General features: G+C 41.3%; 1 protein-coding gene across 2 annotated transcripts in view; it reads left to right on the top strand.

Moving 5' to 3' along the window:
* The window catches only part of PLEKHA5 (pleckstrin homology domain containing A5), a 1,264,477-nt gene that overhangs the window by 969,650 nt on the left and 268,315 nt on the right, over window positions 1-26,512 (top strand). For both annotated transcript variants that reach the window (XM_053719122.1, XM_053719123.1), the window contains exon 16: window positions 13,503-13,565. In XM_053719122.1, coding sequence (XP_053575097.1) covers window positions 13,503-13,565 — 63 coding nt within the window. The remainder of the gene's footprint in view (window positions 1-13,502; window positions 13,566-26,512) is intronic.

Here is a 26,512-nt window from a genome sequence, read left to right as displayed (position 1 = left end):
TAACACAGCGCACACACACACTAGTAACACAGCGCACACACACACACTAGTAACACAGCGCACACACACACCAGTAACACAGTGCACACACACACACCAGTAACACGGCGCACACACACACACCAGTAACACGGCGCACACACACACCAGTAACACGGCGCACACACACACCAGTAACACGGCGCACACACACACACTAGTAACACGGCGCACACACACTAGTAACACGGCGCACACACACACTAGTAACACAGCGCACACACAAACACACACAGTAGTAACACGGCGCGCACACACACACTATTAACATGTCAGGGCAATATCAGTCTAGTAGTGCTGCTTAATATGAGGCACATATACCATAAAAGGTGGTTACCATAATGTCACGTTATCCTGGTCATACCCTTTGTGCATTTTACACCACAGTATTTACATATCCATGTCAGTCCTTTTCCTCTGAGTTATCCACTCATATTATATGCTGTTTCTCCAACATAGGTGTGTCCGGTCCACGGCGTCATCCTTACTTGTGGGATATTCTCTTCCCCAACAGGAAATGGCAAAGAGCCCAGCAAAGCTGGTCATATGATCCCTCCTAGGCTCCGCCTACCCCAGTCATTCTCTTTGCCGTTGCACAGGCAACATCTCCACGGAGATGGCTAAGAGTTTTTTGGTGTTTAAATGTAGTTTTATTCTTCAATCAAGTGTTTGTTATTTTAAAATAGTGCTGGTATGTACTATTTACTCTGAAACAGAAAAGAGAAGAAGATTTCTGTTTGTGAGAGGAAGATGATTTTAGCAGACGTTACTAAAATCGATTGCTGTTTCCACACAGGACTGTTGAGATGAAGTAACTTCAGTTGGGGGAAGCAGTTGGCAGACTTTTCTGCCTGAGGTATGATGGCCACATTTCTAACACGACTTGGTAATGCTGGAAGGCTGTAATTTTCCCTATGGGGACCGGTAAGCCATTTTCTTAGATTAAGTAAAAGAATAAAGGCTTTATAAGGGCTTAAAAAACTGGTAGACATTTTTCTGGGCTAAAACGATTACTTGCTAAGCATATTTGACAGATTATAGCGCTTTATAGTTATTATAATCTTGGGGATTGTTGTTAAAAAACGGCAGGCACTGTATGGACACCTTTTTCAGATGGGGGCCTTCTCTAGTCATAGGCAGAGCCTCATTTTCGCGCCACTAATGCACAGTTGTTTTTGGAAGGCAAGGCATGCAGATTCATGTGTGAGGAGCTAGGATCCACTGAAAAAGCTTATAGAAGGCGTCATTTGGTATCGTATTCCCCTCTGGGCTTGGTTGGGTCTCAGCAAAGCAGATTCCTGGGACTGTATAGGGGTTAAATGTAAAAACGGCTCCGGTTCCGTTATCTTAAGGGTTAAAGCTTCCAAATTTGGTGTGCAATACTTTTAAGGCTTTAAGACACTGTGGTGAAATTTTGGTGAATTTTGAACAATTGCTTCATACTTTTTCGCATTTTCAGTAATAAAGTGTGTTCTGTTTAAAATTTAAAGTGACAGTAGCGGTTTCATTTTAAAACGTTTTTTGTGCTTTGTTGACAAGTTTAAGCCTGTTTAACATGTCTGAACCATCAGATAAACGATGTTCTATATGTATGAATGCCAATGTGTCTCCCCATTTAAATGTATGTGATAATTGTGACATGGTGTCCAAACAAAGTAGGGACAATGATGCCACAGATAATAATAGTGCCCAAGATGAGTCTTCAGATGAGGGGAGTAAGCATGGTACTGCATCACCCCCTTCTGTGTCTACACCAGTTTTGCCCACACAAGAGGCCCCTAGTACATCTAGTGCGCCAATATAAAGCCCTGGTAAGACCTCACCTTGAGTTTGGAGTGCAGTTCTGGGGACCGATTGCTAAAAAAGATATTGCAGAACTAGAAAAAGTTCAGAGAAGGGCCACAAAGCTAATAAGGGGATTGGAGAAATTAACCTATGAGGAGAGGCTAGCCAAACTGGGTCTGTTCTCTTTAGAAAAAAGGCGCTTGAGAGGTGACATGATTACTTTATATAAATATATTCAAGGCCCATATACAGAGATGGCAGAAGCTCTTTTTATTCCAAGAAAATTGGTTCCGACAAGAGGTCATAATTTAAGGTTGGAGGAAAGGAGATTTAATCTCCTGCAACGGAAACGTTTTTTCACTGTAAGAGCAATAAAATTGTGGAACTCATTACCAAAGGAGGTAGTGAATGCCAATACCATAGATACATTTAAAAACAGTCTGGATAAATTTCTGTATATAAACAAAATTCATGGATATGATTGCTAGTATTAAATGGGTCACATTTTAATGGGGTTATTTAAGCTTAACTGGAGCTTTTTGTAAGTATTTTAGATTTGTATAGGTTGAACTCGATGGACTTCAGTCTTTTTTCAACCTTATCTACTATGTTACTATGTTACTATGTTAATACTTATTACTATGCAACAATTAACGGCTGTTATGGATAATTCTATTAAAAATATTTTATCTAAAATGCCTACTTATCAAAGAAAGCGCGATTGCTCTGTTTTAAACACTGAAGAGCAAGAGGACGCTGATGATAACGCTTCTGACATACCCTCACACCAATCTGAAGGGGCCAGGAGGGAGGTTTTGTCTGAGGGAGAAATTTCAGATTCAGGGAAAATTTCTCAACAAGCTGAACCTGATGTTGTAACATTTAAATTTAAATTAGAACATCTCCGCGCACTGCTTAAGGAGGTATTATCTACTCTGGATGATTGTGACAATTTGGTCATTCCAGAGAAATTATGTAAGATGGACAAGTTCCTAGAGGTTCCGGTGCCCCCCGATGTTTTTCCTATACCCAAGCGGGTGGCGGACATAGTAAACAAGGAATGGGAAAGGCCCGGCATACCTTTTGTGCCTCCCCCTATATTTAAGAAATTATTTCCTATAGTCGACCCCAGAAAGGACTTATGGCAGACAGTCCCTAAGGTCGAGGGGGCGGTCTCTACTCTAAACAAACGCACTACTATTCCCATAGAAGATAGTTGTGCTTTTAAAGATCCTATGGATAAGAAATTAGAGGGTTTGCTTAAAAGAATGTTTGTTCAGCAAGGTTACCTTCTTCAACCAATTTCATGCATTGTTCCTGTCACTACGGCAGCGTGTTTCTGGTTCGAAGAACTAGAAAAGTCGCTCGATAAGGAATCTTCGTATGAGGAGATTATGGACAGAGTTCATGCACTCAAATTGGCTAACTCTTTTATTCTAGATGCCGCTTTGCAATTAGCGAGATTAGCGGCGAAAAATTCAGGGTTTGCTATCGTGGCGCGCAGAGCGCTCTGGCTAAAGTCTTGGTCAGCGGATGTGTCTTCCAAGACAAAATTGCTTAACATCCCTTTCAAGGGCAAAACACTGTTTGGTCCTGATTTGAAAGAGATTATTTCAGACATCACCGGAGGAAAGGGCCACGCCCTTCCTCAGGATAGGTCTTTTAAGGCTAGAAATAAGCCTAATTTTCGTCCCTTTCGCAGAAACGGACCAGCCTCTGCTTCTACATCCTCTAAGCAAGAGGGTAATACTTCTCAACCCAAACCAGCCTGGAGACCGATGCAAGGCTGGAACAAGGGTAAGCAGGCCAAGAAGCCCGCCACTGCTACCAAAACAGCATGAAGGGATGGCCCCCGATCCGGGACCGGATCTGGTGGGGGGCAGACTTTCTCTCTTTGCTCAGGCCTGGGCAAGAGATGTTCAGGATCCTTGGGCACTAGAAATAGTTTCTCAAGGTTATCTCCTGGAATTCAAGGAACTACCCCCAAGGGGAAGGTTCCACAGGTCTCAATTATCTTCAAACCAAATAAAAAGACAGGCATTCTTACATTGTGTAGAAGACCTGTTAAGGATGGGAGTAATTCATCCAGTTCCAATAAGAGAACAAGGGATGGGATTTTACTCCAACCTGTTCATAGTTCCCAAAAAAGAGGGAACGTTCAGACCAATTCTAGATCTCAAGATCCTAAACAAATTTCTCAGGGTTCCATCATTCAAAATGGAAACCATTCGAACGATCCTTCCTACCATCCAGGAAGGTCAATTTATGACCACGGTGGATTTAAAGGATGCGTACCTCCATATTCCTATCCACAAGGAACATCATCAGTTCCTAAGATTCGCTTTTCTGGAAAAGCATTACCAGTTTGTGGCACTTCCTTTCGGATTAGCCACTGCTCCGAGAATTTTCACAAAGGTACTAGGGTCCCTTCTAGCGGTTCTAAGACCGAGGGGCATTGCAGTAGTACCGTACTTGGACGACATCCTGATTCACAAAGGCTCATACGGACATAGTCCTAGCCTTTCTCAGATCTCACGGATGGAAAGTAAACATAGAAAAGAGCTCTCTTTCCCTGTCGACAAGAGTTCCCTTCTTGGGAACAATAATAGACTCCTTAGAAATGAGAATTTTCCTGACAGAGGTCAGAAAATCAAAACTTCTAAGCTCTTGTCAGGTTCTTCATTCTGTTCTTCGTCCTTCCATAGCGCAGTGCATGGAAGTAATAGGATTGATGGTTGCAGCAATGGACATAGTTCCTTTTGCACGAATTCATCTAAGACCATTACAACTGTGCATGCTCAAACAGTGGAATGGGGATTATACAGACTTGTCTCCGACGATTCAAGTAGATCAAAGGACCAGAGATTCACTCCGTTGGTGGCTGAACCCGGACAATCTGTCACAGGGAATGAGCTTCCGCAGACCAGAGTGGGTCATTGTCACGACCGACGCCAGTCTGGTGGGCTGGGGCGCGGTCTGGGAACCCCTGAAGGCTCAGGGTCTATGGTCTCGGGAAGAATCTCTTCTCCCGATAAACATTCTGGAACTAAGAGCGATATTCAATGCTCTCAAAGCTTGGCCTCATCTAGCAAAGGCCAAATTCATAAGGTTTCAATCAGACAACATGACGACAGTTGCATATATCAACCATCAGGGGGGAACAAGAAGTTCCCTGGCGATGGAGGAAGTGACCAAGATAATTCAATGGGCGGAGGATCACTCCTGCCACTTGTCTGCAATCCACATCCCATGTCGTCAGACATTCCATCCGGGGGAGTGGGAACTCCACCCGGAAATCTTTGCCCAAATAACTCAATTATGGGGCATTCCAGACATGGATCTGATGGCGTCTCGTCAGAACTTCAAGGTTCCTTGTTACGGGTCCAGATCCAGGGATCCCAAGGCGACTCTAGTAGATGCACTAGTAGCACCTTGGACCTTCAACCTAGCTTATGTTTTCCCACCGTTTCCTCTCATTCCCAGGCTGGTAGCCAGGATCAACCAGGAGAGGGCTTCGGTAATCTTGATAGCTCCTGCGTGGCCACGCAGGACTTGGTATGCAGACCTGGTGAATATGTCATCGGCTCCACCATGGAAGCTACCTTTGAGACAGGACCTTCTTGTTCAAGGTCCATTCGTACATCCGAATCTGGTCTCTCTCCAACTGACTGCTTGGAGATTGAACGCTTGATTTTATCAAAGCGTGGGTTTTCAGATTCTGTAATAGATACTCTGATTCAGGCTAGAAAGCCTGTAACTAGAAAAATTTACCATAAGATATGGAAAAAATATATCTATTGGTGTGAATCTAAAGGATTCCCATGGAACAAGATTAAAATTCCTAGGATTTTATCCTTTCTACAAGAGGGTTTGGAGAAGGGATTATCTGCAAGTTCTCTGAAGGGACAGATTTCTGCGTTATCTGTTTTACTTCACAAAAGGCTGGCAGCTGTGCCAGACGTTCAAGCGTTTGTTCAGGCTCTGGTTAGAATCAAGCCTGTTTACAGACCTTTGACTCCTCCCTGGAGTCTTAATCTGGGTCTTTCAGTTCTTCAAGGGGTTCCGTTTGAACCCTTACATTCCGTAGATATTAAGTTATTATCTTGGAAAGTTCTGTTTTTGGTTGCAATTTCTTCTGCTAGAAGAGTTTCTGAGTTATCTGCTCTGCAGTGTTCTCCGCCCTATCTGGTGTTCCATGCAGATAAGGTGGTTTTGCGTACTAAGCCTCTTTTTCTTCCGAAAGTTGTTTCCAACAAAAATATTAACCAGGAGATAGTTGTACCTTCTTTGTGTCCGAATCCAGTTTCAAAGAAGGAACGTTTGTTACACAATTTGGACGTAGTCCGTGCTCTAAAATTCTATTTAGAGGCCACTAAAGATTTCAGACAAACTTCTTCTTTGTTTGTTGTTTATTCTGGTAAAAGGAGAGGTCAAAAAGCAACTTCTACCTCTCTTTCTTTTTGGCTTAAAAGCATTATCCGTTTGGCATATGAGACTGCCGGACGGCAGCCTCCTGAAAGAATCACAGCTCACTCCACTAGGGCTGTGGCTTCCACATGGGCCTTCAAGAACGAGGCTTCTGTTGACCAGATATGTAAGGCAGCGACTTGGTCTTCACTGCACACTTTTGCTAAATTTTACACATTTGATACTTTTGCTTCTTCAGAGGCTATTTTTGGGAGAAAGGTTTTGCAAGCCGTGGTGCCTTCCATTTAGGTGACCTGATTTGCTCCCTCCCTTCATCCGTGTCCTAAAGCTTTGGTATTGGTTCCCACAAGTAAGGATGACGCCGTGGACCGGACACACCTATGTTGGAGAAAACAGAATTTATGCTTACCTGATAAATTACTTTCTCCAACGGTGTGTCCAGTCCACGGCCCGCCCTGGTTTTTTTAATCAGGTCTGATGAATTATTTTCTCTAACTACAGTCACCACGGTATCATATGGTTTCTCCTATGCATATTTCCTCCTGTACGTCGGTCGAATGACTGGGGTAGGCGGAGCCTAGGAGGGATCATATGACCAGCTTTGCTGGGCTCTTTGCCATTTCCTGTTGGGGAAGAGAATATCCCACAAGTAAGGATGACGCCGTGGACCGGACACACCGTTGGAGAAAGTAATTTATCAGGTAAGCATAAATTCTGTTTTTTCTCAGTTGATCAGCTGTGGAGAAATAAGTGTGACAAAATGTGTCAGTGTTTTATAGCGACAGATTGTGAGTCGTTAATTATCAAATATCAACCATTTTATGCTTTCTTTTTTAGCAATTGTTCACCTTTTAAAACACAAAACATAACATTTTGTATCTATTTTTAATTAAAGATTAGTAACTGAAAATCAAAATACAGAAATTAATTTTTTGTCACTTTTCATTTTGCAAAATCTCAATAGGAATAAAGTATTGGATACAATTTTAAAACTATTCAAATACATATTTCTTCTATAAGATACGACGAGTCCACAGATTCATCCTTTACTTGTGGGATATTATCCTCCTGCTAACAGGAAGTGGAAAAGAGCACCACAGCAGAGCTGTCTATATAGCTCCTCCCTTAACTCCACCCCCCAGTCATTCTCTTTGCCTACTCTAAGTACTAGGAAGGGTAAAGTGAAAGAGGTGATAAAATGTTAGTTTTTATTTTCTTCAAGCAAGAGTTTTTTCTTTTAAATGGTACCGGTGTGTACTATTTACTCTCAGGCAGCAGATGGATGAAGACTTCTGCCTGGAGGCTGATGATCTTAGCATTTGTCACTAAGATTCAGAGCAGTTCCCACAGAATGGCTGAGGAGTACTTAAGAAACTTCAGTGTGAGGAACGTTTTTCATGCTATAAGCAGTGAGGTATGTTCAGTCATTTTTTTCTGGAGAGACTGTGGTATTTCAGAATTGGCTGACAGTATCCCCATGAGGGTAAGGGTAAGCAGTAATCCTAACAGAAGAGGGGTATTACTAAGCTTGCATATAGGGGCTGAGAAAAAATGGTTGACACTGAGTTTGAATGTTTGTGGGCAAACGTTTTTTAACTCGGAGTGCTGATAACGTTTTTGGCAAGAAAATATTTATTCATCAGGAAAGTTGTTAATGATTTAATAAGAGGGTACACGTGGCTTCTTTTTTTGGGTTTAAGAACCCACATGGCTAGTTTGAGACCGCTCTGATGCGGTTCATTTGGGCTTAGAGACATCGAGTTAGATAGGCGGGGCCTATTTTCACACCTCAGTTGCGCAGTTGTATTTGCAAGGCAAGCAGCAAGCTCCAACTCCGGTGGGCCCTTGTGAGTGTTTTGGGCCAAATCGAAGCTTATAACCCTGTTTTCCACATCCCTGAGGGCAGGTAGGCGCCACAGCAGGGCTGTGGCAAGGTGCAAGGGGTGTTTTTTCCGGATTTAAAAGTTTATTATTCATCCGGTTTTTTACTGTAAGGGTTAAGTGTTCCTTTCCTTGGGGGGCAAACTTAGCTGCATAAGTTGAATCTTATATAAAAAAATTGAAACGATTGGATGATTTTAAAGCAGTTTTGCAAAATATGTATGCTTTTTTTCTCTTAAAGGCGCAGTACCTTTTTTTAAGATTGTTATTTTTTCACTAAGTAAAGTGTTTTCAAGCCTGTTTGTGGTTATTACTAGCCTGTTCAACATGTCTGACATTGAGGAAAGCCAATGTTCAATGTGTTTAGAAGCCATTGTGGAACCCCCACTTAAAATGTGTCCCTCATGCACTGAAAGGGCAATAAATTGCAAAGAACATATTTTAGCTGATAAAAGTATGTCGCAGGATGATTCTCAGTCAGAAAGGAATCAGGTTATGCCATCTAATTCTCCCCAAGTGTCACAACCATTAACGCCCGCACAAGCGACGCCAAGTACTTCTAGTGCGTGTAATTCTTTCACCCTGCAAGATATGGCCGCAGTTATGAATACTACCCTCACAGAGGTTATATCTAAGCTGCCTGGGTTGCAGGGGAAGCGCAGTAGGTCTGGTGTGAGAGTGAATGCTGAGCCCTCTGATGTACCCTCACAATGTTCTGAGTTGGGGGTGAGGGATTTGCTGTCTGAGGGAGAGTTTTCTGATTCAGGAAAGATGTTCCCTCAGACAGACTCAGATATGACAGCTTTTAAATTTAAGCTAGAACACCTCCGCTTGTTACTCATGGAGGTTTTAGCGACTCTGGATGATTGTGACCCTATTGTGATTCCACCAGAGAAATTGTGTAAAATGGATAGATATCTAGAGGTTCCTACTTACACTAATGTTTTTCCGGTCCCTAAGAGGATTTCGGACATTGTTACAAAGGAGTGGGATAGACCAGGTATTCCCTTTTCTCCCCCTCCTACTTTTAAGAAAATGTTTCCCATATCAGACTCCATTCGAGATTCGTGGCAGACGGTCCCTAAGGTTGAGGGAGCTATTTCTACCCTAGCTAAGCGTACAACTATACCTATTGAGGACAGTTGTGCTTTCAAAGTTCCTATGGATAAAAAATTAGAGGGTCTTCTAAAGAAAATATTTACTCATCAGGGTTTTCTTCTGCAACCTATAGCGTGCATTGTTCCTGTAACTACTGAAGCTGTGTTTTGTTTCGAGGCTCTAGAGGAGGCTCTTCGTGTTGAGACCCCATTAGATGATATTCTGGATAGAATTAGGGCTCTCAAGCTAGCTAATTCTTTCATTACAGATGCCGCTTTTCAACTGGCTAAATTAGCGGCAAAGAATTCAGGTTTTGCCATTTTAGCGCGTAGAGCGTTATGGCTTAAGTCCTGGTCTGCTGACGTGTCATCAAAATCTAAGCTTTTAGCCATCCCTTTCAAGGGTAAGACCCTATTCGGGCCTGAACTGAAAGAGATCTTTTCAGACATCACTGGAGGAAAAAGCCATGCCCTTCCTCAGGATAAGACAAATAAGATGAGGACCAAACATAATAATTTTCGTTCCTTTTGAAACTTCAAAGGTGGTCCCTCTACCTCCTCCCCTGCTGCAAAGCAAGAGGGGAATTTTGCTCAATCCAAGTCAGTCTGGGGACCTAACCAGACTTGGAACAAAGGTAAACAGGCCAAGAAGCCCGCTGCTGCCACCAAGACAGCATGAAGGGGCAGCCCCCGATCCGGGACCGGATCTAGTTGGGGGCAGACTTTCTCTCTTTGCTCAGGCTTGGGCAAGAGACGTTCAGGACTCCTGGGCTTTAGAAATCGTGACCCAGGGGTATCTTCTAGACTTCAAAGATTCTCCTCCAAGGGGGAGATTCCATCTTTCTCAATTGTCTGTAAACCAGACAAAAAGAATGGCGTTCTTACGCTGTGTAGAAGACCTATATACCATGGGAGTAATCTGCCCAGTTCCAAGAACAGGGGCAGGGGTTTTACTTCAATCTGTTTGTGGTTCCCAAAAAAGAGGGAACCTTCAGACCAATTTTAGATCTCAAGATTCTAAACAAATTCCTCAGAGTCCCATCTTTCAAGATGGAGACCATTCGGAAGGTTTGCCTTTCAGGACAAGCATTACCAGTTTGTGTCTCTTCCCTTCGGGTTGGCCACAGCTCCCAGAATTTTCACAAAGGTGCTAGGGTCCCTTCTGGCGGTTCTAAGGCCGCGGGGCATAGCAGTGGCGCCTTATCTGGACGATATCTTAATTCAGGCATTAACTTACCAACTAGCCAAATCTCACACGGACATCGTGTTGGCTTTTCTAAGATCTCACAGGTGGAAGGTGAACGTACAAAAGAGTTCCCTTATCCCCCTCACAAGAGTTCCATTCCTGGGAACTCTGATAGATTCGGTAGACATGAAAATTTTTCTGACGGAGGTCAGGAAATCAAAGATTTTAACCACCTGCCGAGCTCTTCATTCCATTCCTCGGCCGTCGGTGGCTCAGTGTATGGAGGTAATCGGACTAATGGTAGCAGCAATGGACATAGTTCCGTTTGCTCACTTGCATCTCAGACCACTGCAACTGTGCATGCTCAATCAGTGGAATGGGGATTCTGCAAATTTATCTCCTCAGATAAATCTGGATCAAGAGACCAGAGACTCTCTTCTTTGGTGGTTGTCACAGGATCATCTGTTTCAGGGAATGAGTTCCCGCAGGCCAGCATGGGTCATAGTGACGACGGACGCCAGCCTATTGGGCTGGGGTGCAGTCTGGAATTCCCTGAAAGCTCAGGCTGTGTGGACTCAGGAGGAGGCTCTCCTCCCGATAAATATTCTAGAACTGAGAGCGATATTCAATGTGCTTCAGGCGTGGCCTCAGCTGGCTTTGGCCAGATTCATAAGATTTCAGTTGGACAACATCACGACTGTAGCATGTATCAATCATCAGGGGGGAACAAAAAGTTCTCTAGCGATGATAGAGGTTTCCAAAATAATTTGATGGGCAGAAACTCACTCTTGCCATCTATCAGCAATCTATATCCCGGGAGTGGAGAACTGGGAAGCGGATTTTCTAAGTCGTCAGACTTTTCATCCGGCGGAGTGGGAACTCCATCCGGAGGTGTTTGCACAATTGATTCATCAATGGGGCACACCAGAATTGGATCTGATGGCATCTCGTCAGAATGCCAAACTTCCTTGTTAGGAGTCCAGATCAAGGGACCCTCAAGCAGTACTGATAGATGCTCTAGCACTACCTTGGTCGTTCAACCTGGCTTATGTGTTTCCACCTTTTCCTCTCCTTCCTCATCTGATTGCCAGAATCAAACAGGAGAGAGCTTCAGTGATTTTGATAGCACCTGCGTGGCCGCTCAGGACTTGGTATGCAGACCTGGTGGACATGTCATCTCTACCACCATGGACTCTGCCACTGAGACAGGACCTTCTCATTCAAGATATGTTCCAGCTTCCAAATCTAGTTTCTCTGCAGCTGACTGCCTGGAGATTGAACGCTTGATTTTATCCAAGCGGGGATTCTCTGAGTCGGTCATAGATACCTTGATTCAGGCTCGAAAGCCTATCACTAGGAAAATTTATCATAAGATAAGGCGTAAATATCTTTATTGGTGCGAATCCAAAGGCTATTCATGGAGTAAGATCAGGATTCCTAGGATTTTGTCCTTTCCCCAAGAAGGATTGGAGAAGGGGCTATCGGCTAGTTCCCTAAAGGGACAGATATCTGCTTTATCAATTTTACTGCACAAGCGTCTGGCAGATGTTCCAGACGTTCAGTCGTTCTGTCAGGCTTTGGTTAGAATCAAGCCTGTGTTTAAACCTGTTGCTCTGCCATGGAGTTTGAATTTAGTTCTTAAAGTTCTTCAAGGGGTTCCGTTTTAACCTATGCATTCCATAGATATTAAGCTTCTGTCTTGGAAAGTTCTGTTTTTAGTTGCTATCTCTTCGGCTCGAAGAGTTTCTGAACTATCTGCATTGCAATGCGACTCGCCTTATCTTGTTTTCCATGCTGATAAGGTGGTTTTGCGTACCAAACCTGGATTCCTTCCTAAGGTTGTTACTAATAAGAATATTAATCAGGAAATTGTTGTTTCTTCTCTGTGTCCTAATACTTCCTCTAAGAAGGAGCGTCTGTTGCACAACTTGGACGTGGTTCGTGCCTTGAAGTTTTAACTTGCAAGCGACCAAAGATTTCCATCAAACATCTTCTTTGTTTGTTGTCTATTCTGGAAAACGAAGAGGTCAAAAAGCTACGGCTACCTCTCTTTCTTTTTGGCTGAAAAGCATCATCCGTTTAGCATACGAGACTGCTGGACAGCAGCCTCCTGAAAGGATTACAGCTCATTCTACTAGAGCGGTGACTTCCACATGGGCTTTTAAAAATGATGCTTCTGTTGAACAGATTTGTAAGGCTGCGACTTGGTCTTCGCTTCATACCTTTTCCAAATTTTCCAAATTTGATACTTTTGCTTCTTCTGAGGCTATTTTTGGGAGAAAAGTTCTTCAAGCACTGGTGCCTTCTGTTTAGCCATCTGTCTTGTCCCTCCCGTTCATCCGTCTCCTGTAGCTTTGGTATTGTATTCCACAAGTAAAGGATGAATCTGTGGACTCGTCGTATCTTATAGAAGAAAAGTAAATTTATGCTTACCTGATAAATTAATTTCTTCTATGATACGAGTCCACGGCCCGACCTGTCAATTTAAGACAGATTATATTTTTTTGTTTAAAACTTCAGTCACCTCTGCACCTTTTAGTTTCTCCTTTTTCTTCCTGTACCTTCGGTCGAATGACTGGGGGGTGGGGCTATATAGACAGCTCTTCTGTGGTGCTCTTTGCCACTTCCTGTTAGCAGGAGGATAATATCCCACAAGTAAAGGATGAATCTGTGGACTCGTCGTATCATAGAAGACATTAATTTATCAGGTAAGCATAAATTTACTTTTTCCAGATGAGATACAGCGCATACTCTCTTCTACTCCTGTTTACACATGAGACTGACCAGTACAGTCCTCACGATTAGTCCCAGCTTACCTTTGTTTAAGCATAAGAGTGCCTTTACCTAATGTACTTGTATAGTGTTTGCTAATGCGACGTATGTAGCATGCACAGACACACTGACAGATGACCTGTACAGGCTTGTGTGAGGCTTATAAGGATTTGATAGTGTGACCTGCGTGCTAGCGAGTCCCACTAACTGTGGCGCTGTAGTAAGCACATAGTTACATACACTGAACACAACGCAAACTGTAGCTGGTCTTGTGAGTTATATTGTTCTGCCTAACGCTGCTCTTGTCTCCATAGATGACTCAGGAGGATTGCAGACCTACAGCATATAAATATCGCTCTGAAGAGGTGGATATTGATGTGAGTTTTTTATTTTCATGAATATATGAATGTCAGAGAACTAGTGTGTCCCCAGGGTGTCAGTATATTTCCTATTAAGTGATATTATATTTTGTATAGGAGGGTATATAGAATTCATTTAATAAAAAAAGCAGAAAGCTGGACTGGATTTTATACACACCCTGATAATAGGAGGGATAATCAGCCCCACAGGATACTCAGTACACTTAGCAGAAAACGTACACCTAACCTTCCATGTGGTGTCTGTGTGCACTAGATCCGTAATACTGACCATTTACAATTTATTCCCAGCACTATTTATAAAATACATTTAAAGGGGCAGTATACACTTATTTTTATATAACTGCATGTAATAGATATTGCTATAAGGAATAAGATGCACAGATACTGATCTAAAAATCCAGTATAAAACTTTTTTTAAATATACTTAGAAGCTCCCAGTTTAGCTCTGTTGACGAGGTTAGGCTGGAACACCCAGTGAAAGGGGCTGAGAAATCAGGGAGTTCAGACCCTCCCCTGCATATGATAAGGCACATTATACAAACAGGAGCTGCAGGAGTCTGTAGACATCAGTATACATCTCAAACTTTGGCACTTGGTTAGGAGTCTGAAAATCAGCACAATGTTATTTAAAAATAAGCAAAATGATACAGTTACAAAAACACTCCCAGATGGTCTATATAAGGGTATCATCTACAAAACATTGTGCAAAGAAAAATCTAGTGTACAATAGAATGACTTATCTAAATATCAAATTCTGCTTTTCTGTTGCTCCTAACTGAATGTTCATACAGTGTATTGCAAAGTGATCATCACTGGTAATACCCAATGATCTAAAGGGATCATCAATGGTAATACCCAGTGTTCTAAAGTGATCATTAATGGCAATACCCAATGATCTAAAGTGATCATCACTGGTAATACCCAGTGATCTAAAGGGATCATCAATGGTAATACCCAGTGTTCTAAAGTGATCATTAATGGTAATACCCAGTGTTCTAAAGTGATCATCACTGGTAATACCCAATGATCTAAAGGGATCATCACTGGTAATACCCAGTGTTCTAAAGTGATCATCACTGGTAATACCCAATGATCTAAAGGGATCATCACTGGTAATACCCAATGATCTAAAGTGATTATCACTGATAATACCTAGTGTTCTAAAGTGATCATTAATGGTAATACCCAGTGTTCTAAAGTGATCATTAATGGTAATACCCAATGATCTAAAGTGATCATCACTGGTAATACCCAATGATCTAAAGGGATCATCAATGGTAATACCCAGTGTTCTAAAGTGATCATCACTGATAATACCTAGTGTTCTAAAGTGATCATTAATGGTAATACCCAGTGTTCTAAAGTGATCATCACTGGTAATACACAATGATCTAAAGGGATCATCACTGGTAATAGCCAGTGTTCTAAAGGGTTCATTAATGGTAATACCAATTGTTCTAAAGGGATCATCACTGGTAATACCCAATGATCTAAAGGGATCATCACTGGTAATACCCAGTGTTCTAAAGGGATTATCACTGGTAATACCCAGTATTCTAAAGGGATCATCACTGGTAATACCCAATGATCTAAAGTGATTATCACTGATAATACCTAGTGTTCTAAAGTAATCATCACTGGTAATACCCAATAATCTAAAGGGATCATCACTAGTAATACCCAGTGATCTAAAGGGATCATCACTGGTAATACCCAGTGTTCTAAATTGATCATTACTGGTAATACCCAGTGATCTAAAGGGATCATCACTGGTAATACCCAGTGTTCTAAAGGGATCATCACTGGTAATACCCAGTATTCTAAAGGGATCATTACTGGTAATACCCAGCGTTCTTAAGGGGTCATCACTGGTAATAGCCAGTGTTCTAAAGGGATCATCACTGGTATTACCCATTGTTCTAAAGGGATCATCACTGATAATACCCAGTGTTCTAAATTGATCATTACTGGTAATACCCAGTGATCTAAAGGGATCATCACTGGTAATACCCAGTGTTCTAAAGGGATCATCACTGGTAATACCCAGTATTCTAAAGGGATCATTACTGGTAATACCCAGGGTTCTAAAGGGGTCATCACTGGTAATACCCAGTGTTCTAAAGTGATCATCACTGGTATTACCCATTGTTCTAAAGGGATCATCACTGGTATTACCCATTGTTCTGAAGGGATCATCACTGGTAATACCCAGTGTTCTAAAGTGATCATTATTGGTAATACCCAGTGTTCTAAAGTGATCATCACTGGTAATACCCAGTATTCTAAAGGGATCATTACTGGTAATACCCAGTGTTCTAAAGGGATCATCACTGGTAATACCCAGTATTCTAAAGGGATCATTACTGGTAATATCCAGGGTTCTTAAGGGGTCATAACTGGTAATAGCCAGTGTTCCAAAGGGATCATCACTGGTATTACCCATTGTTCTAAAGGGATCATCACTGATAATAAACCATGGGTTCTAAAGGGATCATCACTGGTAATACCCAGTGTTCTAAAGTTATCATCATTGGTAATACCCAGTGTTCTAAAGGGATTATCACTGGTAATACCCAGTATTCTAAAGGGATCATTACTGGTAATACCCAGGGTTCTTAAGGGGTCATCACTGGTAATAGCCAGTGTTCTAAAGGGATCATCACTGGTATTACCCATTGTTCTAAAGAGATCATCACTGATAATAAACCATGGGTTCTAAAGGGATCATCACTGGTAATACCCAGTGTTTTAAAGTGATCATCATTGGTAATACCCAGTGTTCTAAAGGGATTATCACTGGTAATACCCAGTATTCTAAAGGGATCATTACTGGTAATACCCAGGGTTCTTAAGGGGTCATCACTGGTATTATCCATTGTTCTAAAGGGATCATCACTGGTATTATCCATTGTTCTAAAGGGATCATCACTGAAAATAAACCATGGGTTCTAAAGGGATCATCATTGGTAATACCCAGTGTTCTAAAGAGATTATCACTGGTAATACCCAGTATTCTAAAGGGATCATTACTGGTAATACCCAGGGTTCTTAAGGGGTCATCACTGGTAATAGCCAGTGTTCTAAAGGGATCATTACTGGTATTACCCATTGTTCTGAAGGGATCATCACTGATAATAAACCATGGGTTCTAAAGGGATCATCACTGGTAATACCCAGTGTTCTAAAGTGATCATTATTGGTAATACCCAGTGTTTTAAAGTGATCATCATTGGTAATATCCAGTGTTTTAAAGTGATCATCACTGGTAATACCCAGTGTTTAAAGTGATCATCACTGGTAATACCCAGTGATCTAAAGTGATCATCACTGAAATACCCAGTGTTCTAAAGGGATCATCACTGAAATACCCAGTGTTCTAAAGGGATCATCACTTGTAATATCCAGTGTTCTAAAGGGATCATCACTGGTAATACCCAGTGTTCTTAAGGGATTATCACTGGTAATACCCAGTGATCTAAAGGGATCATCACTGGTAATACCCAGTGATCTAAAGGGATCATCACTGGTAATACCCAGTGTTCTAAAGGGATCATCACTGGTAATACCCAGTGATCTAAAGGGATCATCACTAGTAATACCCAGCGATCTAAAGGGATCATCACTGGTAATACCTAGTGATCTAAAGGGATCATCACTAGTAATACCCAGTGTTCTAAAGGGATCATCACTGGTAATACCCAGTGTTCTAAAGGGATCATCACTGGTAATACCCAGTGTTCTAAAGGGATCATCACTGGTAATACCCAGTGATCTAAAGGGATCATCACTGGTAATACCCAGTGTTCTAAAGGGATCATCACTGGTAATACCCAGTGTTCTAAAGGGATCATCACTGGTAATACCCAGTGTTCTAAAGGGATCATCACTGGTAATACCCAGTGATCTAAAGGGATCATCACTGGTAATACCCAGTGATCTAAAGGGATCATCACTGGTAATACCCAGTGTTCTAAAGGGATCATCACTGGTAATACCCAGTGATCTAAAGGGATCATCACTAGTAATACCCAGCGATCTAAAGGGATCATCACGGGTAATACCTAGTGATCTAAAGGGATCATCACTAGTAATACCCAGTGATCTAAAGGGATCATCACTGGTAATACCCAGTGTTCTAAAGGGATCATCACTGGTAATACCCAGTATTCTAAAGGGATCATTACTGGTAATACCCAGGGTTCTAAAGGGGTCATCACTGGTAATACCCAGTGTTCTAAAGGGATCATCACTGGTATTAACCATTGTTCTAAAGGGATCATCACTGGTATTACCCATTGTTCTGAAGGGATCATCACTGGTAATACCCAGTGTTCTAAAGTGATCATTATTGGTAATACCCAGTGTAATAAAGTGATCATCACTGGTAATACCCAGTATTCTAAAGGGATCATTACTGGTAATACCCAGTGTTCTAAAGGGATCATCACTGGTAATACCCAGTATTCTAAAGGGATCATTACTGGTAATACCCAGGGTTCTTAAGGGGTCATAACTGGTAATAGCCAGTGTTCTAAAGGGATCATCACTGGTATTACCCATTGTTCTAAAGGGATCATCACTGATAATAAACCATGGGTTCTAAAGGGATCATCACTGGTAATACCCAGTGTTCTAAAGTTATCATCATTGGTAATACCCAGTGTTCTAAAGGGATTATAACTGGTATTACCCAGTATTCTAAAGGGATCATTACTGGTAATACCCAGGGTTCTTAAGGGGTCACCATTGGTAATAGCCAGTGTTCTAAAGGGATCATCACTGGTATTACCCATTGTTCTGAAGGGATCATCACTGATAATAAACCATGGGTTCTAAAGGGATCATCACTGGTAATACCCAGTGTTCTAAAGTGATCATTATTGGTAATACCCAGTGTTTTAAAGTGATCATCATTGGTAATATCCAGTGTTTTAAAGTGATCATCACTGGTAATACCCAGTGTTTAAAGTGATCATCACTGGTAATACCCAGTGATCTAAAGTGATCATCACTGAAATACCCAGTGTTCTAAAGGGATCATCACTGAAATACCCAGTGTTCTAAAGGGATCATCATTTGTAATATCCAGTGTTCTAAAGGGATCATCACTGGTAATACCCAGTGTTCTAAAGTGATCACTGGTAATATCCAGTGTTCTAAAGGGATCATCACTGGTAATACCCAGTGTTCTAAAGTGATCATTATTGGTAATACCCAGTGTTTTAAAGTGATCATCATTGGTAATATCCAGTGTTTTAAAGTGATCATCACTGGTAATACCCAGTGTTTAAAGTGATCATCACTGGTAATACCCAGTGATCTAAAGTGATCATCACTGAAATACCCAGTGTTCTAAAGGGATCATCACTGAAATACCCAGTGTTCTAAAGGGATCATCATTTGTAATATCCAGTGTTCTAAAGGGATCATCACTGGTAATACCCAGTGTTCTAAAGTGATCACTGGTAATATCCAGTGTTCTAAAGGGATCATCACTGGTAATACCCAGTGTTCTAAAGGGATCATCACTGGTAATACCCAGTGTTCTAAAGGGATCATCACTGGTAATACCCAGTGTTCTAAAGGGATCATCACTGGTAATACCCAGTGTTCTAAAGGGATCATCACTGGTAATACCCAGTGATCTAAAGGGATCATCACTGGTAATACCCAGTGATCTAAAGGGATCATCACTGGTAATACCCAGTGTTCTAAAGGGATCATCACTGGTAATACCCAGTGATCTAAAGGGATCATCACTAGTAATACCCAGCGATCTAAAGGGATCATCACTGGTAATACCTAGTGATCTAAAGGGATCATCACTAGTAATACCCAGTGATCTAAAGGGATCATCACTGGTAATACCCAGTGTTCTAAAGGGATCATCACTGGTAATACCCAGTATTCTAAAGGGATCATTACTGGTAATACCCAGGGTTCTAAAGGGGTCATCACTGGTAATGCCCAGTGTTCTAAAGGGATCATCACTGGTATTACCCATTGTTCTAAAGGGATCATCACTGGTATTACCCATTGTTCTGAAGGGATCATCACTGGTAATACCCAGTGTTCTAAAGTGATCATTATTGGTAATACCCAGTGTTCTAAAGTGATCATCACTGGTAATACCCAGTGATTTAAAGTGATCATCACTGGTAATACCCATTGTTTTAAAGTGATCATCACTGGTAATACCCAGTGTTTTAAAGTGATCATCACTGGTAATGCCCAGTGTTTTAAAGTGATCATCACTGGTAATACCCAGTGTTTTAAAGTGATCATCACTGGTAATACCCAGTGATCTAAAGTGATCATCACTGAAATACCCAGTGTTCTAAAGGGATCATCACTGAAATACCCAGTGTTCTAAAGGGATCATCACTGAAATACCCAGTGTTCTAAAGGGATCATCACTGGTAATATCCAGTGTTCTAAAGGGATCATCACTGGTAATACCCAGTGTTCTAAAGGGATCATCACTGGTAATACCCAGTGATCTAAAGGAATCATCACTGGTAATACCCAGTGATCTAAAGGGATCATCACTAGTAATACCCAGCGATCAAAAGGGATCATCACTGGTAATACCCAGTGATCTAAAGGGATCATCACTGGTAATACCCAGTGATCTAAAGGGATCATCACTGGTAATACCCAGTGATCTAAAGGGATCATCACTGGTAATACCCAGTGATCTAAAGGGATCATCACTAGTAATACCCAGCGATCTAAAGGGATCATCACTGGTAATACCCAGTGATCTAAATGGATCATCACTAGTAATACCCAGTGATCTAAAGGGATCATCACTAGTAATACCCAGTGTTCTAAAGGGATCATCACTGGTAATACCCAGTATTCTAAAGGGATCATTACTGGTAATACCCAGGGTTCTAAAGGGATCATCACTGGTATTACCCATTGTTCTAAAGGGATCATCACTGGTATTACCCATTGTTCTAAAGGGATCATCACTGATAATAAACCATGGGTTCTAAAGGGATCATCACTGGTAATACCCAGTGTTCTAAAGTGATCATTATTGGTAATACCCAGTGTTCTAAAGTGATCATCACTGGTAATACCCAGTGTTTTAAAGTGATCATCACTGGTAATACCCAGTGTTCTAAAGTGATCATTATTGGTAATACCCAGTGTTCTAAAGTGATCATCACTGGTAATACCCAGTGATTTAAAGTGATCATCACTGGTAATACCCATTGTTTTAAAGTGATCATCACTGGTAATACCCAGTGTTTTAAAGTGATCATCACTGGTAATGCCCAGTGTTTTAAAGTGATCATCACTGGTAATACCCAGTGTTTTAAAGTGATCATCACTGGTAATACCCAGTGATCTAAAGTGATCATCACTGAAATACCCAGTGTTCTAAAGGGATCATCACTGAAATACCCAGTGTTCTAAAGGGATCATCACTGAAATACCCAGTGTTCTAAAGGGATCATCACTGGTAATATCCAGTGTTCTAAAGGGATCATCACTGGTAATACCCAGTGTTCTAAAGGGATCATCACTGGTAATACCCAGTGATCTAAAGGAATCATCACTGGTAATACCCAGTGATCTAAAGGGATCATCACTAGTAATACCCAGCGATCAAAAGGGATCATCACTGGTAATACCCAGTGATCTAAAGGGATCATCACTGGTAATACCCAGTGATCTAAAGGGATCATCACTGGTAATACCCAGTGATCTAAAGGGATCATCACTGGTAATACCCAGTGATCTAAAGGGATCATCACTAGTAATACCCAGCGATCTAAAGGGATCATCACTGGTAATACCCAGTGATCTAAATGGATCATCACTAGTAATACCCAGTGATCTAAAGGGATCATCACTAGTAATACCCAGTGTTCTAAAGGGATCATCACTGGTAATACCCAGTATTCTAAAGGGATCATTACTGGTAATACCCAGTGTTCTAAAGGGATCATCACTGGTATTACCCATTGTTCTAAAGGGATCATCACTGGTATTACCCATTGTTCTAAAGGGATCATCACTGATAATAAACCATGGGTTCTAAAGGGATCATCACTGGTAATACCCAGTGTTCTAAAGTGATCATTATTGGTAATACCCAGTGTTCTAAAGTGATCATCACTGGTAATACCCAGTGTTTTAAAGTGATCATCACTGGTAATACCCAGTGTTTTAAAGTGATCATCACTGGTAATACCCAGTGATCTAAAGTGATCATCACTGGTAATACCCAGTGATCTAAAGTGATCATCACTGAAATACCCAGTGTTCTAAAGGGATCATCACTGAAATACCCAGTGTTCTAAAGGGATCATCACTGAAATACCCAGTTTTCTAAAGGGATCATCACTGGTAATATCCAGTGTTCTAAAGGGATCATCACTGGTAATACCCAGTGTTCTAAAGGGATCATCACTGGTAATATCCAGTGTTCTAAAGGGATCATCACTGGTAATACCCAGTGATCTAAAGGGATCATCACTGGTAATACCCAGTGATCTAAAGGGATCATCACTGGTAATACCCAGTGATCTAAAGGGATCATCACTAGTAATACCCAGTGATCTAAAGGGATCATCACTAGTAATACCCAGTGATCTAAAGTGATCATCACTAGTAAAACCCAGTGATCTAAAGTGATCATCACTAGTAATACCCAGTGATCTAAAGTGATAATCACTAGTAATACCCGGTGTTCTAAAGTGATCATCATTAGTAATACCCAGTGTTCAAAAGTGATCATCACTAGTTATACCCGGTGTTCTAAAGTGATCATCACTGGCATTACCCAGTGTTCTAAAGAGATCATCACTGGCATTACCCAGAGTTCTAAAGGGATCATTACTGGTATTACCCATTGTTCTAAAGGGATCATCACTGATAATAAACCATGGGTTCTAAAGGGATCATCACTGGTAATACCCAGTGTTCTAAAGTGATCAACATTGGTAATACCCAGTGTTCTAAAGGGATTATCACTGGTAATACCCAGTATTCTAAAGGGATCATTACTGGTAAAACCCAGGGTTCTTAAGGGGTCATCACTGGTAATAGCCAGTGTTCTAAAGGGATCATCACTGGTATTACCCATTGTTCTAAAGGGATCATCACTGATAATAAACCATGGGTTCTAAAGGGATCATCACTGGTAATACCCAGTGTTTTAAAGTGATCACCATTGGTAATACCCAGTGTTCTAAAGGGATTATCACTGGTAATACCCAGTATTCTAAAGGGATCATTACTGGTAATACCCAGGGTTCTTAAGGGGTCATCACTGGTAATAGCCAGTGTTCTAAAGGGATCATCACTGGTATTACCCATTGTTCTAAAGGGATCATCACTGATAATAAACCATGGATTCTAAAGGGATCATCATTGGTAATACCCAGTGTTCTAAAGGGATTATCACTGGTAATACCCAGTTTTCTAAAGGGATCATTACTGGTAATACCCAGGGTTCTTAAGGGGTCATCACTGGTAATAGCCAGTGTTCTAAAGGGATCATCACTGGTATTACCCATTGTTCTGAAGGGATCATCACTGATAATAAACCATGGGTTCTAAAGGGATCATCACTGGTAATACCCAGTGTTCTAAAGTGATCATTATTGGTAATACCCAGTGTTTTAAAGTGATCATCATTGGTAATATCCAGTGTTTTAAAGGGATCATCACTGGTATTACCCATTGTTCTAAAGGGATCATCACTGGTATTACCCATTGTTCTGAAGGGATCATCACTGGTAATACCCAGTGTTTTAAAGTGATCATCACTGGTAATACCCAGTGATCTAAAGTGATCATCACTGAAATACCCAGTGTTCTAAAGGGATCATCACTTGTAATATCCAGTGTTCTAAAGGGATCATCACTGGTAATACCCAGTGTTCTAAAGTGATCACTGGTAATATCCAGTGTTCTAAAGGGATCATCACTGGTAATACCCAGTGTTCTAAAGGGATCATCACTGGTAATACCCAGTGTTCAAAAGGGATCATCACTGGTAATACCCAGTGATCTAAAGGGATCATCACTGGTAATACCCAGTGTTCTAAAGGGATCATCACTGGTAATACCCAGTGTTCTAAAGGGATCATCACTGGTAATACCCAGTGTTCTAAAGGGATCATCACTGGTAATACCCAGTGATCTAAAGGGATCATCACTGGTAATACCCAGTGATCTAAAGGGATCATCACTGGTAATACCCAGTGTTCTAAAGGGATCATCACTGGTAATACCCAGTGATCTAAAGGGATCATCACTAGTAATACCCAGCGATCTAAAGGGATCATCACTGGTAATACCCAGTGTTCTAAAGGGATTATCACTGGTAATACCCAGTGTTCTAAAGGGATCATCACTGATAATACCCAGTGATCTAAAGGGATCATCACTAGTAATACCCAGCGATCTAAAGGTATCATCACTGGTAATACCCAGTGATCTAAAGGGATCATCACTAGTAATACCCAGTGATCTAAAGGGATCATCACTGGTAATACCCAGTGTTCTAAAGGGATCATCACTGTTAATACCCAGTATTCTAAAGGGATCATTACTGGTAATACCCAGGGTTCTAAAGGGGTCATCACTGGTAATACCCAGTGTTCTAAAGGGATCATCACTGGTATTACCCATTGTTCTAAAGGGATCATCACTGGTATTACCCATTGTTCTGAAGGGATCATCACTGGTAATACCCAGTGTTCTAAAGGGATCATCACTGGTAATACCCAGTGTTTTAAAGTGATCATCACTGGTAATACCCAGTGTTTTAAAGTGATCATCACTGGTAATACCCAGTGTTTTAAAGTGATCATCACTGGTAATACCCAGTGTTTTAAAGTGATCATCACTGGTAATACCCAGTGTTTTAAAGTGATCATCACTGGTAATACCCAGTGATCTAAAGTGATCATCACTGAAATACCCAGTGTTCTAAAGGGATCATCACTGAAATACCCAGTGTTCTAAAGGGATCATCACTGAAATACCCAGTGTTCTAAAGGGATCATCACTGGTAATATCCAGTGTTCTAAAGGGATCATCACTGGTAATACCCAGTGTTCTAAAGGGATCATCACTGGTAATACCCAGTGATCTAAAGGAATCATCACTGGTAATACCCAGTGATCTAAAGGGATCATCACTGGTAATACCCAGTGATCTAAAGGGATCATCACTAGTAATACCCAGCGATCTAAAGGGATCATCACTGGTAATACCCAGTGATCTAAAGGGATCATCACTGGTAATACCCAGTGATCTAAAGGGATCATCACTGGTAATAGCCAGTGTTCTAAAGGGATCATCACTGGTATTACCCATTGTTCTGAAGGGATCATCACTGATAATAAACCATGGGTTCTAAAGGGATCATCACTGGTAATACCCAGTGTTCTAAAGTGATCATTATTGGTAATACCCAGTGTTTTAAAGTGATCATCATTGGTAATATCCAGTGTTTTAAAGTGATCATCACTGGTAATACCCAGTGTTTTAAAGTGATCATCACTGGTAATACCCAGTGATCTAAAGTGATCATCACTGAAATACCCAGTGTTCTAAAGGGATCATCACTGAAATACCCAGTGTTCTAAAGGGATCATCACTTGTAATATCCAGTGTTCTAAAGGGATCATCACTGGTAATACCCAGTGTTCTAAAGTGATCACTGGTAATATCCAGTGTTCTAAAGGGATCATCACTGGTAATACTCAGTGTTCTAAAGGGATCATCACTGGTAATACCCAGTGTTCAAAAGGGATCATCACTGGTAATACCCAGTGATCTAAAGGGATCATCACTGGTAATACCCAGTGTTCTAAAGGGATCATCACTGGTAATACCCAGTGTTCTAAAGGGATCATCACTGGTAATACCCAGTGTTCTAAAGGGATCATCACTGGTAATACCCAGTGATCTAAAGGGATCATCACTGGTAATACCCAGTGATCTAAAGGGATCATCACTGGTAATACCCAGTGTTCTAAAGGGATCATCACTGGTAATACCCAGTGATCTAAAGGGATCATCACTAGTAATACCCAGCGATCTAAAGGGATCATCACTGGTAATACCCAGTGTTCTAAAGGGATTATCACTGGTAATACCCAGTGTTCTAAAGGGATCATCACTGGTAATACCCAGTGATCTAAAGGGATCATCACTAGTAATACCCAGCGATCTAAAGGTATCATCACTGGTAATACCCAGTGATCTAAAGGGATCATCACTAGTAATACCCAGTGATCTAAAGGGATCATCACTGGTAATACCCAGTGTTCTAAAGGGATCATCACTGGTAATACCCAGTATTCTAAAGGGATCATTACTGGTAATACCCAGGGTTCTAAAGGGGTCATCACTGGTAATACCCAGTGTTCTAAAGGGATCATCACTGGTATTATCCATTGTTCTAAAGGGATCATCACTGGTATTACCCATTGTTCTGAAGGGATCATCACTGGTAATACCCAGTGTTCTAAAGTGATCATCACTGGTAATACCCAGTGTTTTAAAGTGATCATCACTGGTAATACCCATTGTTTTAAAGTGATCATCACTGGTAATACCCAGTGTTTTAAAGTGATCATCACTGGTAATACCCAGTGTTTTAAAGTGATCATCACTGGTAATACCCAGTGATCTAAAGTGATCATCACTGAAATACCCAGTGTTCTAAAGGGATCATCACTGGTAATACCCAGTGTTTTAAAGTGATCATCACTGGTAATACCCAGTGATCTAAAGTGATCATCACTGAAATACCCAGTGTTCTAAAGGGATCATCACTGAAATACCCAGTGTTCTAAAGGGATCATCACTGGTAATACCCAGTGTTCTAAAGGGATCATCACTGGTAATACCCAGTGTTCTAAAGTGATCACTGGTAATATCCAGTGTTCTAAAGGGATCATCACTGG

Source organism: Bombina bombina, chromosome 6 (assembly GCF_027579735.1).
Source record: "Bombina bombina isolate aBomBom1 chromosome 6, aBomBom1.pri, whole genome shotgun sequence".
NCBI classification, from domain to species: Eukaryota; Metazoa; Chordata; class Amphibia; order Anura; family Bombinatoridae; genus Bombina; species Bombina bombina.
The sequence above is the reverse complement of the archived record's forward strand: the minus strand, read 5'-3'. Positions and strand labels throughout refer to the sequence as shown.